Below are 16,534 nucleotides of genomic sequence, written 5' to 3'. Positions count from 1 at the left end.
GAGATAAATCTAAAGATTAACTGACACGACCATCAAGGTGGCTGGAGGTGGCAGTACCCCACCATGAAACAGAAGCAAGCTAGAGGGCTGTTAGTGAGATAAATCTAAAGATTAACTGACAGGACCATCAAGGTGGCTGGAGGTGGCAGTACCCCACCATGAAACAGAAGCAAGCTAGAGGGCTGTTAGTGAGATAAATCTAAAGATTAACTGACAGGATGGTACCCTGAAGTCTTTCTCCCTTGTAAGAAGACCTTTTGAGAGTGCAACCTTTTCTGTGGAGCCAGTACTGTGAGACTGCCAAGAGACAAGAAAGGGAGAGAGGAAGAGAGCAAGCACATGTGCCCAAGTATGATTTTATTCCCACAGAATAGGGAAGGAAAAAACATTCTGACCTTCCCAGGGAGGACATTTTTCTGTTGGGGACTGTTTTTTCAAAAGAGGTTTAAAGGACTTTTGAGCAAGACAGAGAGGGCCAGCCTAATTAGGCTTCCCTTAATATTAGGTAAATAAAGGATGGAGTTCTGTCTAAATCACTGAATTAATTGGTTTTCTGGGCACATCATTAAGAAGATGACTACAAATCCTTCAGCCCATGAATCAGGCTTGGTCTGGTATGTTGATCAATGACCATGACAAGAGAGAGTACAATGCAGACATGGGCTTCAGACAGTCTTTGCTGTGTTGAAACCCATATGCTTTTATCGAAGACGGAGCACAGATCAAATGTAACTAGAAGCGGTGGTGTTCCAATAAGCAGCATTCTGAGCATTTGGAAAAAAGTAACTGCGGCCATGGGATGCAGGCAGCGCCATATACATAACGCATAACATTACATCCGGAGTCATGGTAGACAACAATGCTGTGCTGCATTGTGCTCACTGTTGGCTGAAAGATTTACCAAAGCTAGACTTGCCCCTGCAGTAAATTAGAAGCTGAGGAAATCTGTGGGAGAATGGGAAGTTTTTGGGAACAAATAAGTGAAAGTAGCATAGTTGCAGACATATTACATATCAAATGTGTAAAAACATGTGCCAACTACATTTGCAGTTTTCACAGTTACCTGGCTGAAGAACAACTGATTTTCCTTCATCTTGTCTAAGAGAGCCATTGCTTTCAGTGGTCCCTTCAAATGTTTTGCTTTCAGTTTCCACTGCACCAGATGTTTTATTTGTTTCCATAGCTTTGATTTCTGAAGCATCATCAGAATGCAAGAGTTGCTTTGTTTCCAATAATGGCAACTGATCACACGAAGGCTCAACTAAAAAAACAAAAAAACACAATAGATGAAAATGACTTATTTGTTCTTTAGACAGTAAATATTCTGCAAATATAGGAAGAAGTATGGTTGACCCTTTGCTCATTGGAACATATATATACAACCTTAGTTGAAGGGATGCTAAGGTTGCTATAAAAACTCAAAAATTCAATGAAAAATACTTTACCTGACATGAGATCCCAATGCTCTAGAAAAAACGTGCCCACTTACAAGTTTATTCATGCACGGAGTACAACAAACACACCCACACACAATCTCAGAAAACAGAGCTGAATATCAGCGTCGAAGTCTGTTGAAAGGCAGTGCAATGCCTGCAGCTCCAGATCAGAATCTGCAGATACCGTACTATACACGCCATGTTGTTTTTTAATAATAATAATAATTCACATTTATATAACGCTACAAACCCTCAGGCATCTGAGCGCTGCTTATTATTACCCACGGTGTGATGCTCATGTATCGACCTCGGAAGGATGAAAGGTTGAGTTTGGCCCTGCCGGGATACGAACCTGGGTCGGCAGGCTTGGCACAGATGTATGTACAACAAACTAGATTTCACATTCCAAATGCATTCCATTGCCCGTCCTTGCATCAGAATACACACTACAGTACCAATAGTGCCATTTTCAGTACACTTTCCAAACCTCAAAGGCAAATTCGAACCCTTCATGGGTAGCAGCATGCCCCGCTGTGCTGCTCTATGTGCCTTTTAAAATGACTTGCAGAACGGAATCCACAGATCTTCATTAGGGTCCATGGATCAAGATGGCAGCCAACAAAAATAATATGCACCATAAAAACAGACACTCTAATAAGGGAATACAGGCACAGCAGCACACCCCAGACTGCACAGATGAACCAAGAATCTTGCTGGAGTTATTAGCTTTAGATACCAATCAATAGCATTGCTAGAAAGGACGTCTGACCATCATGAAACTATGGCAGGCATAGCTGCTGATTGCACATTGCTCCTTTAAAAAAAATTGACAATTCAACGCAATATACAATATCAAAGTGACAGTGCATTTTCTACCACATCATTCCAATTAATTTAATAGACCTCATTTACACCATATACAATTTCATTGTTTTGAAAAATATCTGACATACAAAAATAATGGATGACCTTAAATTAACCAAGATGTTAAAATTACTTACAATGTCCGCTGTTTACCTTCATATAAACTTTCAAAAAATTCACAATGGTGCCAATACCCAAAGAATAACCAAAAACGGTTCAGAAGTAAATGTCATTAAAGAAATGAAATCACAGAGCCAGTTGTGCACTTGCTTGTGACATCATTTTAGCCAAGGCAAGAAGCCATCCTTTCATCTGAAATGAGGCCGCCTGGAAGCGTTGCAATAACCTCAAAATCTTGCATCGCACTGCTCAATGGTGAGGCCAAGATTCTAGCGAAGCTGCTGGCCAATCGGCAAGGGAAAGTGATCAGCAACTTGATTCATAGCGACCAGTGTGGGTTTTTGCAGGGCAGGGCTACTAGAATGAATCTTGGAAGGGTTAACAACCCTTTGAGCGAATCCTCACAACTGTCTGGCCCTCATGCCCTAATGGCCCTCGACTCAGTTTGGTGGGAATACCTTTGGGCAGTTATGGAAAAGATGAACAAGTTCCTTACCAACTGTAATGTTCTTTTGATTGGATGTTCCTCCCACGTATTCCTCATTTTAGATATAGCCTTACCTTTAGGTTTCGCATCGGAAACTTTTCCTCTCTCCAGCAGAGGGCGCTCCACTCGAGGCGGCGACGTTGATGTCCCTCGGCAGCCTCCGCCGAGCACCCGACGTCATCCGTTGTATAAAGGCCTCGAGCACGCCCGTTGACTTCAGTTCTGTTTTTTCCGTATATCAGAGTCCATGACCATTGTTAAAAGCATGCCTCTTTTGACCCCAGCCTCAAAAGACAACAGAGTGTAAACTACGTAAACTGTACTGTGGGGTAGGTTGGGAGGGTCGATGAGGGAAACATCCAATCGAAAGAACGTTACAGTTGGTAAGTAACTTGTTCTTCGAATGGATTGTGCCCTCCCACGTATTCCTCATCTTAGATAGACTCCCAAAGCACTTTTCTATTGGAGGCGGGAGTACAGATATCTTTTTAGTCATGTACTTAATGTAACACAGATTTGGCAAATAGACCTCCCTGAGAGGTAGTTGAGTCCAACGCATAATTTTTTTTTTTTTTTTTTTTTTGAACTATTACTCGGTAAAAACTGAGTTTTGTCAAAAATAAGGCAGGCTTTCCTCCTTCGCAATGTAAAATTCGTGTCTCCGGGTTCTATTAGTTTCTACAGAGCCTCCCCCAGGTCTCCAGTGACTAAACAAATGGGTTGATTGATTTGCCCTTTATTACTCTCGGATTGTCTAATCTGGTCAAACGCCATTTCAATTAGTTTTGCTAGGGCTTGTGACCACTTGTTGTTTTCACCGGAGATTAATCTATTCCACAGCTCATTCGTATAGAAGATCCATAAATTGTCTTCTAACGAGGGGAGATACTGGTTTCTCTGTGTTTCCATGCTAGTGCATTCCATCACCAGATGTTTCAAGGATTCCATCGCCTCATTTTTCTTGCATAATCTGCACTTTTTCTCATTTCCACCTCCTCTGATGGTTATAATCTCCCTAGTGGGTAGGAGGTTAAGTCTTGCCCTCATGATCGTGATCCTGAGCCTTTTTTCCGGGAACTTCATGCAGTACTGGAGTGGGACTTTAGCTTTATTGAAAGTAGGGGGGAGGTGGGCTAGTAATTTGTTACCCGTTGCTTTTTCGATAGTTGTTATCCAGTCCAGATCCTCCACCTTCTTTTTGATTCTGTCTGGATTTTCTTTTAGCTCTATCTCCGAGCATTCGATCTTTGTCAGATCTTCCTTTCTCCTTTTTACCCATTGATTCAAGGCCATGCACTTCCCTGATTCAATTTCCTCAACCATTGCTGCCATGATAGGCAAAGCCTCGTCCAGGATGATGTTTCTATATAAGCGGAGAGCCCTTTGTCTACCATTGAGGCGAGGGAGTGTAGACCTAATTCTCTCCTAATGGCTGGCATGGAGGCAGATTTGGGAAGGCCCAAAACTGCCTTCCATATAAGCCCTTCCAGCCTGGGCCAAGTATTGCGAGGGAGGTAAAGGGAGGACTCAGTTCCATATATTAGTGCCGGCACCACTTTGGCTTTATAAAAAGTGATCGCTGGTAGCAAAGAGAATTTACCAAATTTGCGATCAATAGCTCTGGTTTGGGCTGTAAGACATTTTGCTTTCTCCCATATCTGGTTTAAGAGGCTTTTTTCCATTTTGGAATTGTCCAAACACAACCCCTAAGTATTTGAAAGAGTTGACAATTTCGATTTTTGTGTTGTCCAGGTAAAAGTTTATGTTGGCAGATCGTTTACTGGTTGTTTTCTCCATCACCATAATTTTCGTTTTGGTCTTGTTGATCGCCAGGTGGTTTTTCTCGATATAAGTTTCGAGATTACGTAATTTCCTTTGAAGGCCCACTTTGGTCTGGTCGACCAGGATGACATCGTCAGCATATAGTAGACGTGGAATTTCCATTTTCCCGATCTTGGGGGGAAAGGCTCGCATTTTTGCTTCCGTATCTTTGTAATCGCCTAAAAAGGCTATAAACAAGGCTGGAGCCAGCGGACATCCTTGCTTAACTCCTCTTTTCACCTGGATTTCTCCTGACAGTGCTCCTTGGTGGTTTAGTTTTACTCTCATAGTAGTGTCCTTATTGAGAGCCATTATTGGTTCCAAGATTGATCCCGGACATTGCCACCCTTGTAACTTTGTCCACAGGGTGTTACGGTCGATCATATCAAAGGCTTTGGAGAGATCGATGAAAGCCAAAAATATCTTCGGGGCTCCTTCTTTGACTCTTGCTTTCAGGATATTCAGCACCATGAGGTTGATTGTTGTCGAACCCTTTTTTTGAAATCCGGTTTGAAGTTGATCTCGTGCCGGACTGATTTTCTCCCAGACTCGAAAATGATCCAAGAGGCGAGTGGCAAATAATTTGCCCAAAATGTCCAGCAAAGCTATAGGCCTATAGCTTGATGGGTCTTGTCTAGGGCCCTTCTTATAGATAGGGACTATGACTGCCTTTATCCAGGAATCTGGTATCATCTTTGTTCTGGCACACAGTGCGAATATCTTTCCAATCCACTCGGCCCATTCCGCTGGAGCTGCTTTTAAGTCTGCATTGGTTAGCCCATCCGGGCCTGGGGCTCTAGAGGTTTTCAACTTACGTATAGCGATTTCAATGTGTTGGGTCTCAGATAGATCAACCCACGGGATTTCCTGGGTGGGAGTCATTACTTTCTTACTTCCTGGCACTTCATCGAATTCAGTCGTGAAGTAATCGATCCATCTTTCTTCAGCTACCGCATTTAGCATCTTGGCTGTGTGCCTGCACTTGTCTTTTATAAGTGCCCAAAATTCGCTTTGTTTTTTCGCGGATAGTTTTACTAGCATCTCCTCTGCGTCTCTTTGATATTGGAGCGCTTTATGTTGTCTGAGCCAGTTTTTATATTGTTTTTGCTCCCTGCTCCAGATCTCCCAATCTTCCTTCATACTGGTTTTTTTCGCTAGTCTTCGTGCTCGGCGAACCAGTTTTCTTCTGCTCACCAATTCCTTGTCGTATGTATGAGACGTGCAGATTTTTTTCTTTTTGTTGTTCATTCCCTTTACTTGAAAGGCCAGTAGTAGGGGCAAATAGTTGGGGCGTAGGTTTGGGCTCCTCAACGATTCCTCCTCGCCTATCAGTTCCCAGCCTATTTTGATTTTCTCAATGTCTTGCTCCTTCAGGCGGAGTCGGGTCTGTTGGAGGTTGACTTCCATCTGCCACTCATACCCGATAGGCATAGACCTGGGCGTCTGCCACTCACATTTCAAGAGATTGTGATCACTGTTGATGGTTTGTAGCACATTGTAGCTTACCAATTCGTCTATAAGCCCATTTGATAAAAAGATATAATCCAGGGTTGCTTTTGAGTTCTTTCGCTCCCACGTCGGTATGTTGATTTGGTTCGGAAAAAGGGCTGCAGCATTTTGGATGTTACGTGAGGATAAGATTTTCTTCCATGCCTTCCCTCTTTTGGTTGCGGGGTCCTCAAATCTCTCCAGAATGGAGGAATCATCGGGGTCCTTCTGTGGTTCGCGAATCTTGGCATTGAAATCCCCGCAAATAATAAGTTCGATATTTTCGAATTCTGCGTAAAGTTGATCAATTAGCCCACTCATCTTATCGCAGAAGGCTTTGATTGACGACCGCTGGGGATTCCAATAGCAATTTAAAATTGCCATCCTCATTTCAGTGGGTTTACGAGATTTTCCCTTCTTATCGCTTTTAGAGATCAGGATTATCAACGTCTCATAGGATTGTTTCCATATTGTAGGATCTGTTAAGCCGGTGCCAGATTTAATGGCCGTAAGGAGCCCCGATGACGGTCTACCCCACAGGCCTTTAACAGCTGGGGCAATCATTACCGAGAATCCATCTAAAGATGGTTCTTTCCTCAGCCAGGTTTCCTGGAGGCAGATGATGTCAAATTGGCTTAGGTCGACGTCACCTTGAATAGTGAGATGTATGTGGCCTCTAGTATTCCAAGATCCCAAGGAGATCGTTTCATTACTGGGGTGTTCGCTTTGTCCCTCCTTGCCGAAGTCGTTGCTGCAAACTACCCCCCCTCGTTGCTATTTCAATTTATTTTTATTCCACGTTGATGTTATCCATTTCCATGGACCCATTACTTGTTGTTTTTGTTGGTCCATTTTATCTCGTGGAGATGTCGGGTTCATTCTCCTGTCCTCTCTATGTTCTCGCTCATGCTTGCCGAATTCTTCTCTTAAATTCTTTCTGTCTCCATGTCGTCTTTCCCTCTGCCCGGTCTGTTCCTGTTTTTCTTTGGTACTGGGGTAACGGGGTGCCCTTCTACTGTCAGTCTCCCCCATGTTAGCGGAGAACTTTGATTCCCTGTCTTGGTAGGGCCTTTGCTTTAGGTGTAACTTGGGGTAACGCTGGTCTCGGTAGAGTTCTTCAGTTCTTGATATATAATGGTGGCGAGGTTTATAGGTCTCCGCTTTCGCATCTACCCTCTCTTGGTTAGGTCTCCTTATCTTTAATTCCGTTAAATGAAAGCCCATCTGTGCCAGTTCTTCATACACCTTATCATCCATGTATTTGATTGCCGCTTCTTTTAGGTGGAGGTACGCTTTTGCCTTATCCTCCCTGTGGTACGGTTCCACAAGCACCAAGTCTCTTGTTGTGATATGCTTCAGGGTATTCACCTTTTTTGTAATTTGCAGAACTGTTGGTCTATTCAGAATTACTGACTTTTTGCCGGACCCTAATTGTTCCAGTTTATATACTCTTATGTCTTTTCTACCTTCTCTTCCCCGTTTTCGATCGTCTTCGTTTCGGCCATCTTTAGGTGGGCTTTTTTTCCCATCCTTCTTGTCTCTAGCCCCTGGGGTGGTAGGCTGCATCTCTCTGGCTGTGGCTCTCTGCTTGGGAGCCTTGTCAGCTCCTTGTGAAGACCCCGCATTTATCATTTTTTTATTATCCTCGGGTTTGATATGCCCTTCTTTTTTTCTGTTAGATCTTACAAGCACAGGTTCCTCACTTCCTATTTCGACCCTTTTAGCTCGGTCTCCCAAACTTTTTTCCGGGGACTCTGCAACCTCCTTTTCTGAATAGGTAGATATATTCATTAGGTCTTTACAAACTAGGAACTCCTCTAGTGTTTTTGGAGAATTAACCTGCGTACCATTGTGGGGTTCATTATTATGCTCGAGAACCTCCTCTTCCTCCATACTCACGGGTAAAACCGATACCCTCTTTGCAGAATTCTTTGTATCGGCATTGCTTTCAGGGTGTTTCCTCGCTGATTTCATAGGAATAGGCAACTTGGACCATTGTGGGTCCTCCTTATTCCCTTGGTTCAAGACCAGGACGATGTTTTCTTTTCTCTGTGGTTTTAAAGCCACCTCTTCCCTTATTGCTGTTTTTTGCACCTCTTTGTTCCAATTCTCCATCTGTTCGATCTTTGCTTCCAGGATCTCAATTTTTTTTTCCCAGAGTGATTTCTGGGTTGGTTGGTCCTGCAGAATTCCCGGTCCGGCAGGCCTCTGGGATGGTTTTCCCAAATGGCTAGAGATGGATTCCACTTTATTTCCAATTATATCTATTTTCGTTGTCCACTGGTTCTGTAGAATGTATTTTTTTTCCTCAGTTGCCAGGAGGCTTGCTTCTAACTTGGTCAGCTTATCCATGGTGTTTGCTAGGATAGCCGAATTATCCTGAACATTCTCCTTAATTGCCTCATATAATTTGCAAAACGGTGCTAGCACAACCGTCATTGCTGACATGATAGCAATCATGTCTGGTTTTTTCTTGGGGGATTCATTTTGTAGTGCAGCTGCAATCTCACTAAGTCTTCTCTTTTTTGGTGAAGTAGGAATTCTCTCTGATCTTCTCAGTTGGGCTACCGCCTCAAAATTGACACTTTTCTCTATCTCTCCTTGGGCTCTATCAGTGTTTCTACCCATTCTGGGCGAACCACTGTCCATCCCCTTATTGACTGTGTTTAGAGTGGGATGCGCCACTTTCAGTTTCGGTATAGATTGTTGTTGTCCATTGTTAAGATGGGGTTTGGTCCAGGCCCAGGAGTTCTCATTGCTTTTTGTTGATAGGGAGGTTTGACTCGCCGGGCTCTTTCGCCCTGCTGTCTGTTGTTTTTCCTCTTTGTCATCTACCATTATCACAATCTCCTCACTAGGTGATTGTCCTTGTTTAGGTGGGCTTTCTGTTGGCGGATTTTCCAAATTCTCCAAACGGAGATCACTTAGGTCAATTTGTCTGCCTTTCAAGCTTGCATCTTCTTTTGCTTGTTTATATTTTTCTCCTGGATTGCTTGTGGGCTCATTGTGTATTTCTAGGGAGTTCCCATCTGTAGGGATTGCCGGCTCTTCAGGTTCTAGCCCCAGCTCCGTTCTCCTATGTTTTTGACTTGGTTTTGGGTCGGTGACTAGTTCCAGCATCTCTGCATCTGATATTTCTGTATCGACGCTTTGTTTTCTTTTTTTATGACCAGTGAAGAAGGCTCTTAGCGGGCAGGATGTCAATGGGATGGGCCGCCTTTTTAATGTATGGCCTCCTTTGTGGCCATTGGTGAGTTTATGTTCCCCCAATCCCGTTGGATTTCTAGGTCTCATGGTTACTCTCTTCTTTGCTTCTTGTTGGCTCATTGTGACCCGAGACGTAGTTTTAATTCTCTTTTTCTTTGTGCCTCCTGCTCCCGTTTTCAGTTGTTCACCGTCGGTTTCTTTGTTGGAATCGTCGAGATCTCCCTCCATTTGATTTTCCGGCTCGGTAACCTCTCCTTCTGCTTCTGACTCACTCCCAAAATCTATGTCCACGTCTCTGTCTTCGATGACCCTAACCCTACTTGCGGATTTGGGTCGGATAAGGCTCTCATCTTGGGGAAAGGTCTTCCCATCATCACATATCTCATGTAGCATTACCTTAATTTTTGATGGATTGGGTTGCTGGTCCTGATGGTACATATTTGGTGTACTCCGGGATCCCAACTTGTCCTCTTCTCCCTTGCGGCTCCTGCTGGCTTCAGATGTCGAGCGTTGTGGGGAAGTTTCGCTTTGCTCGCTGATAGTCATTATTTCATTTATTTCTACTGATTCCATGTTTACTTTCCCTCCACGTGTGCCTCCGTTTGGTATGGTACAGTTGGACGCGGCGCTTTTCCATGTTTCAAACATGGAGACTAGACCCTGTGGGAGGGCCTGTGAGGTGGGGCATTTGTTGTCTCTGTTTCCCTTTACGGATTGTTCTTCCCTCTCTCTCCAAATTCCCCCTTCCGGACCTACTCCCCTTAAGCTCTGCAGCTTCTCGTTCTCTGTTTGGGGCGACCTTACCATGATGCTTGCTCTTGTCCCCTGGGGGGGGATATGTGGGGGCGATTTGTCTGGCTCCTCTAGGTATTCCCTTTCTCTCGGTTGTTGTTCCTCTAGTTGGTTGTCCCCTTGGTTCTCCGATACTAGAATACATCCAGGAACGGGAACCAACTGGGACACCGATGGTTCATCAATGTGATCCTGTTTTGCTAGAGGTGTAGCTTGCTTATCTTGACCCAAGATCTCCACCAGGCCATTATCGGATGTGGCAGTGGCTTTCCCCTGACCCTTGGGAGCTAGGAGCTGCAGAATCAATGGTATTGTTGGCGTTCTCTGAGTTGATCCTGACGAGTATGACTTGCTCCTTTTCCTACCGGGGCTACTCTCCTCTCCACGTCCGTGTTTGGGAGTTTTCCCCTGAAGCCTGTCTTTTCGAATTGATATGTCCTTTCTCAAGGCCTTCGGATCCAGATTAGTTTCTTGGGGGCATACCTCAGGTTCCATTCGGCTTTGACTCCTCGTCTGCAGCGAGCAGTGGTGGATTAGCTCGCCCCTCGGCCACACAGCTCCGCCAAACAGCTGCCTAACAGCAGACAGGCTTGTCTCCTGTCGGGCTTAGCGCCGCGAGGGTGGATGGGCCGGAGCTTAATGCAGTTTCAAAAGTCACGTGCTGCGTCACGTGTCTCGTGCGGGCCCCGCCTCCTCCAGGAAGTACGGGCACCGGCAGCAGCCTCCTCGCGGCTCTGGATACCTGGTAAGAGGTTGTCTGTAGACTGAAGTGCACTGCGTGCACACTGGTAACTTAGAATTCGCCCCTCGGGCGGATGGGCCGGAGCTTAATGCAGTTTCAAAAGTCACGTGCTGCGTCACGTGTCTCGTGCGGGCCCCGCCTCCTCCAGGAAGTACGGGCACCGGCAGCAGCCTCCTCGCGGCTCTGGATACCTGGTAAGAGGTTGTCTGTAGACTGAAGTGCACTGCGTGCACACTGGTAACTTAGAATTCGCCCCTCGGGCGGATGGGCCGGAGCTTAATGCAGTTTCAAAAGTCACGTGCTGCGTCACGTGTCTCGTGCGGGCCCCGCCTCCTCCAGGAAGTACGGGCACCGGCAGCAGCCTCCTCGCGGCTCTGGATACCTGGTAAGAGGTTGTCTGTAGACTGAAGTGCACTGCGTGCACACTGGTAACTTAGAATTCGCCCCTCGGGCGGATGGGCCGGAGCTTAATGCAGTTTCAAAAGTCACGTGCTGCGTCACGTGTCTCGTGCGGGCCCCGCCTCCTCCAGGAAGTACGGGCACCGGCAGCAGCCTCCTCGCGGCTCTGGATACCTGGTAAGAGGTTGTCTGTAGACTGAAGTGCACTGCGTGCACACTGGTAACTTAGAATTCGCCCCTCGGGCGGATGGGCCGGAGCTTAATGCAGTTTCAAAAGTCACGTGCTGCGTCACGTGTCTCGTGCGGGCCCCGCCTCCTCCAGGAAGTACGGGCACCGGCAGCAGCCTCCTCGCGGCTCTGGATACCTGGTAAGAGGTTGTCTGTAGACTGAAGTGCACTGCGTGCACACTGGTAACTTAGAATTCCCACGTTTTATGAAAGTATGCATGGATGACCATGTGGTTGCTGCACAAATATCTTGTACAGGGACACCTCTTTTAAGTGCTGTTGAAGTTGCAATGCCCCTAGTTGAATGAGCTCTTAAACCCTCAGGGGGATCCTTTCCAGCTAGCCTTTAACACTCTGTTATGGCTCGGATTATCCATCTTGATAATGTTTGTTTAGTTACAGGTATTCCTAATTTACGACCAGTGTATCCCACAAACAGTTGGTCGCACTGATGTATTTTTGACAATCTTGAGATATAAAAGCTAAGAGCCCTTCTAGGATCTAGCCTATGTAGTCTTTCCTCTTCCTTACTTGCGTGAGGAGGATAGAATGTAGGTAGAATTATTTTCTGTGACAGGTGAAAGTCTGAAACTATTTTTGGTAGAAAAGAGGGCTTGACTCGAAGGACAACTTTATCTTTATGAAAGATGGTGTGAGGAGTACCACTTGAAATTGCCTGCAACTCACTTACTCTGAGGGCTGATGTCAATGCAATTAGAAGTATAGTTTTTAGAGTAAGAAGCCTTAACGGGCAGGAATGTAAAGGCTCAAAGGGTACACATGTCAGAAATGTCAGTACCAAATTTAAATCCCACACAGGAACTGGAAAAGATATTGGTGGAAAAGCATTGTTTAAACCTTTTAGAAATTATATTATTAAAGGTATCTTAAAATAAGATTTTTCTTCTGACGAGCGCTTGAAGATAGATAGCGCTGCTACATATCCTTTTATCGTCCTAACCTGGAGCCCCAGATTAGCTAAATGTAACAGAAAAGATAAAACCATTGGAATATCACACTCTAAGGGATCCACATTCTTATCCCTGCACCAGTTACTGAACTTGTTCCAATGACACCGGTACAAAGATTTTGTTGCTGGCCTTCTGGCCGAAAGCAAGATCTCCATAACATCATCCGGAAGGTCCCAATCCTTGTAGCTCAACCTCTCAGAAGCCATTCGTGAAGGTTGAGTATGTTGACCTCTGGATGGAGAACCCGACCTTCCTCTTGCGAGAGAAGATTCTCTCTTTTTGGAAGACGTATTGCAGGGCAGATGGACATGTTGAGAAGGTCCGGATACCATGTTCTCCCGGCTCAATCCGGGGCAATTAGGATCATGGTTTTCCCGAACTTCCTCAACCTCCTGATTACTTGAGGGATCACAGGGACAGGAGGAAACGCGTATAGTAGTGGAAATTCCCAGTCCACTACGAATGCGTCTCCTAGAGCTCCTCTCGGGGGAAATTCCCTTGAGCAAAACAGTTCGCATTTCCTGTTGACACTGGTCACAAATAGATCCACTTGAGGGGTTCCCCAAAGGGCGAAGATCTCCAGAAGGACTTCCTGAGCCAACTCCCACTCGTGGGAGACTGCTCTGTCTGCTCAGAGCGTCCGTCGCTATGTTTTGCTCTCCTGCTAGGTGAATGGCAGATAGAGAGATCCCTTCTTGTATTGCCCAGAACCAGAGCTGCATAGCCTCTCTGCACAGTGGTACTGACCCTACACCACCTCTCTTGTTGAGGTAGTACATGGCCACTGTGTTGTCCGTCATTATCAGGACATTTTTTCCCCATACAGCTGGCAGGAAGGCCTTCAGTGCTAGTCTGATTGCCCTCAGCTCCAATAGGTTGATATGTAGTTTGGACTCTGATGGAGACTAACGACTGCTGATCGTCAACTCGTTGGTGTGAGCTCCCCACCCCGTAAGGGAAGCGTCCGTCACTACAGTTATCTCCGGCCATGGTTGCAAAAAAGATTCCCCTCTGAGGATGTGCTGTCTGCAAGTCCACCATTGTAGATCATGTGCCACCCTGGTTGGAACTTGTAAAAGATCTGACATTTGCCCTGAGAACTGGGACCATTGAGTCCTGAGAGACCATTGAAGAGCCTCATTCTCAATCTGGCCTCTGGTACCAGAAAAATGCAGGATGCTATGTGACCGAGCAACCTGAGAAAGTCGAAGGCCGGTAGATACTGGGCGTTCTGGAATTTTGTTACCATCTGCAGAATGTGGTGAGCTCTCTCTTCGGGAGACGAGGCTTTGCCCGAACAAGTATCCAAGACTGCTCCTATGAACTGGAGTTTCTGTGATGGTATCATGTTTGACTTTTTTAAATTCAGAGAAAAGCCTAGTTTGTGAAGGAAGTGGCATGTCTTGGATAGATGGTCCCGGGCTTGTTCTGGGGAACGTGCCCTGATCATCCAGTCGTCCAAATAAGGGTAGACATGAATCCCCCCTCTTCTGAGACTCGCTGCCACTACCGCCATCAACTTGGTGAAAACTCTTGGGGCAGAGGTCAAACCGAATGGCAGAACTCGAAACTGATAGTGAGAATTGCCAATCGCGAACCTCAGGTACTTTCTGTGCTTGAGATGGATTGGCACATGAAAGTAAGCATCCTGAAGGTCCAATGATACCAACCAGTCTTGAAGTTGGAGAGCCTGAAGGATCTGAGAAAGAGTGACCATCTTGAACTTGTCCTTCCTGAGGAACTTGTTCAAGTTTCTCACGTCCAAGATAGGTCTCAGTCCTCCGTCGTTCTTTGGAATGAGGACATATGGGGAATACCAACCCTTGTCCCTCTCCACTGCAGGTACATGTTCTATTGCACCTTTCTGTAGCAGGGTTAAAAACTTCCTGCAACAGGAGCGGGTCTGGATTTTTGGTAGAGTTGAATTCCGGTGGGTGATTCTGAGGTTTCTTTAGAAAGGGAAGGCAGTAACCTTGGGATACTGTTTCCAGCGCCCAAGCATCTGAAGTAATGCCCCGCCATTCTTTCAGATGCTGTGAAATCCTGCATCCCACTGAGGTCTTGTGAGTCAAAACTTCCGAGTGGTTTTGCGGCAGCTCCAGCAGCGACTGAAGGGACAGATGCCAATGCTGGGGCAGATCTAGCACCTCTTCCGCGCCCTCGAGGAAATTTCCTTTGCCCTCCTTGACTGGCCTGTCCCCTTCCTCTCCCAAATGATGAGTAAAAACGAAAGGGACGACCCCTCCAGGAAAACGAGCCTGTGTAGGGGCGTTGCTGAGGTTGTCTTAGAGCGGCACTGAGTGACTTTGCCGCTGCCTTGGAGGTCTGCAGCTTCTCCAAACTTTCATCCGCCTTGCTGCCAAACAACCTCGAGCCGTCAAATGGCATATTAAGTCGTCTAGATTGAACATCTAGTGCGAAACCTGACTTCCTTAGCCACGCAAATCCCCGTAGCACTGCGCTAGACGCCATGGACCTGCTGATACTGTCAGCAGTGTCCAAACCTGCTTGAAGGCATTCTCCCGAAGCCTCCTTGCCATCCTTAATTATGGACAGGAAACCATCACGTTCCTCTCCTTCCTGGATGTGTTGAGCTGCCGCTGACATGCAGTCCCACAGAGTATAAGTGAATCTAGCCAGAGTACAAGATACATTAGTGGATTTTAGAACCATGCTCCCTGATGTAAAAACCTTTTTCGACCATGCATCAATCTTTTTGTCATCCCTATCAGGGGGAATTGTAGGGTATGCAGCATTGTTTGTTGATGTGGCTGCCTGAACTTCCAGACTCTGAGACGATGGATGTTTACTCAAATACTCTGGATCAGAGTTACAAGGTCTGTATTTTGCCACATATTTGTATTCACTGCTGGAATGGATTCAGGTTTTTCCCAAGCAGCATTTACTCTCCTTTGCAGGCCAATATGAAAGGGAAGTCTAGGATCTGGTTGAGGACCTCCTGTCAAAATATCTATCATATCATCATCCTGGTATACAGGTGAGTTCCTACCCCATCGCATAAACTCTGTTACTTTGTTCATAAGTTTTCTATAGCCCAAATCCACATGTTCTGCTGGATCTGGTTTTTCAAATTCGTATTCACGGGACATATCTAGTCCACTTGCAGACTGTAGACATTCATACAGGTCTTGCATTTTTGATTGAGGATCAATTAATTCCTCAGGGACATCTCTTGCACCATATTATACCCCTGCTGATGAAACTTGAGGTTCATCTTCTTCTTCATCCTCCTCGTTTTCTGAAGACATTTCTCCATATACAGATGACATAGTTTGGAAAAAATCATGTCTGCTTTCTGGGTGAAATACCTTCTCATGAACAGGTTTCAACCCTGTAATTGGTGTCGACGTCGACAGAAGCATCGATGGCATCGAAGTCGTGGCCGTTACCTTCGATGTTATCGAGGCATTCTTCGATGTCTTCAAAGGAGCTACGATTGCTGTCGAAGGAATCTTAGAGGCTATCAACGTCATCGAAGGAGCCTTCGAAACCATCAACGCAGTCGAAGGAGTCTTCGAGGTCGTCGATAAAGTACTCGAAGTAACTTTTTTCGGCTGGGTCGTCGACCCTTTATACTCGACAACCTTCGATGGAGGCTTCGAAGATGTTTTCGTTGAGGCCTTCAATGACGTATCGAAGTCTAAGGTTCTTTCCTTAAGGTCTGCCTCTGTTTATGCACTGGAAGGCATTTCTTTTTAGGTGTTTGGGAAGAGTCCCTAGAAGACACCCTCGACAATTTCTTGTCGGATTTCCTAGTTTTAGACCTTCCTCTGTCACTTTTTTTGTGCGTAGAGGCATGATCTTCAACAGACATTTTTAAGGGGGTCTGGGCTGCATTCTCAAAAATGTTCGTCATTGATGCTCTAAATGCTTCCCACGTTTTAGGGGAGTCATGTTTGTTGGACAAGTAATAACTTCCTCCGATGTAGTCGAGGAAGATGGAGATCGGTGTCGTCTT

The 16,534-nt window shown here is 45.7% G+C and overlaps 1 protein-coding gene across 3 annotated transcripts in view; it reads right to left on the bottom strand.

The window, feature by feature from the left end:
* PHF20 (PHD finger protein 20) overlaps positions 1-16,534 on the bottom strand; it is a 2,392,123-nt gene that overhangs the window by 909,432 nt on the left and 1,466,157 nt on the right. For all 3 annotated transcript variants that reach the window (XM_069652246.1, XM_069652248.1, XM_069652247.1), the window contains exon 16: positions 1,064-1,261. In XM_069652246.1, the coding sequence (XP_069508347.1) occupies positions 1,064-1,261 (198 nt within the window). The remainder of the gene's footprint in view (positions 1-1,063; positions 1,262-16,534) is intronic.

This window comes from Ambystoma mexicanum, chromosome 3p (assembly GCF_040938575.1).
Source record: "Ambystoma mexicanum isolate Mex_15411 chromosome 3p, UKY_AmexF1_1, whole genome shotgun sequence".
NCBI classification, from domain to species: Eukaryota; Metazoa; Chordata; class Amphibia; order Caudata; family Ambystomatidae; genus Ambystoma; species Ambystoma mexicanum.
Note: the sequence above shows the minus strand (reverse complement) of the source record. Positions and strands in the feature narration are given on the sequence as shown.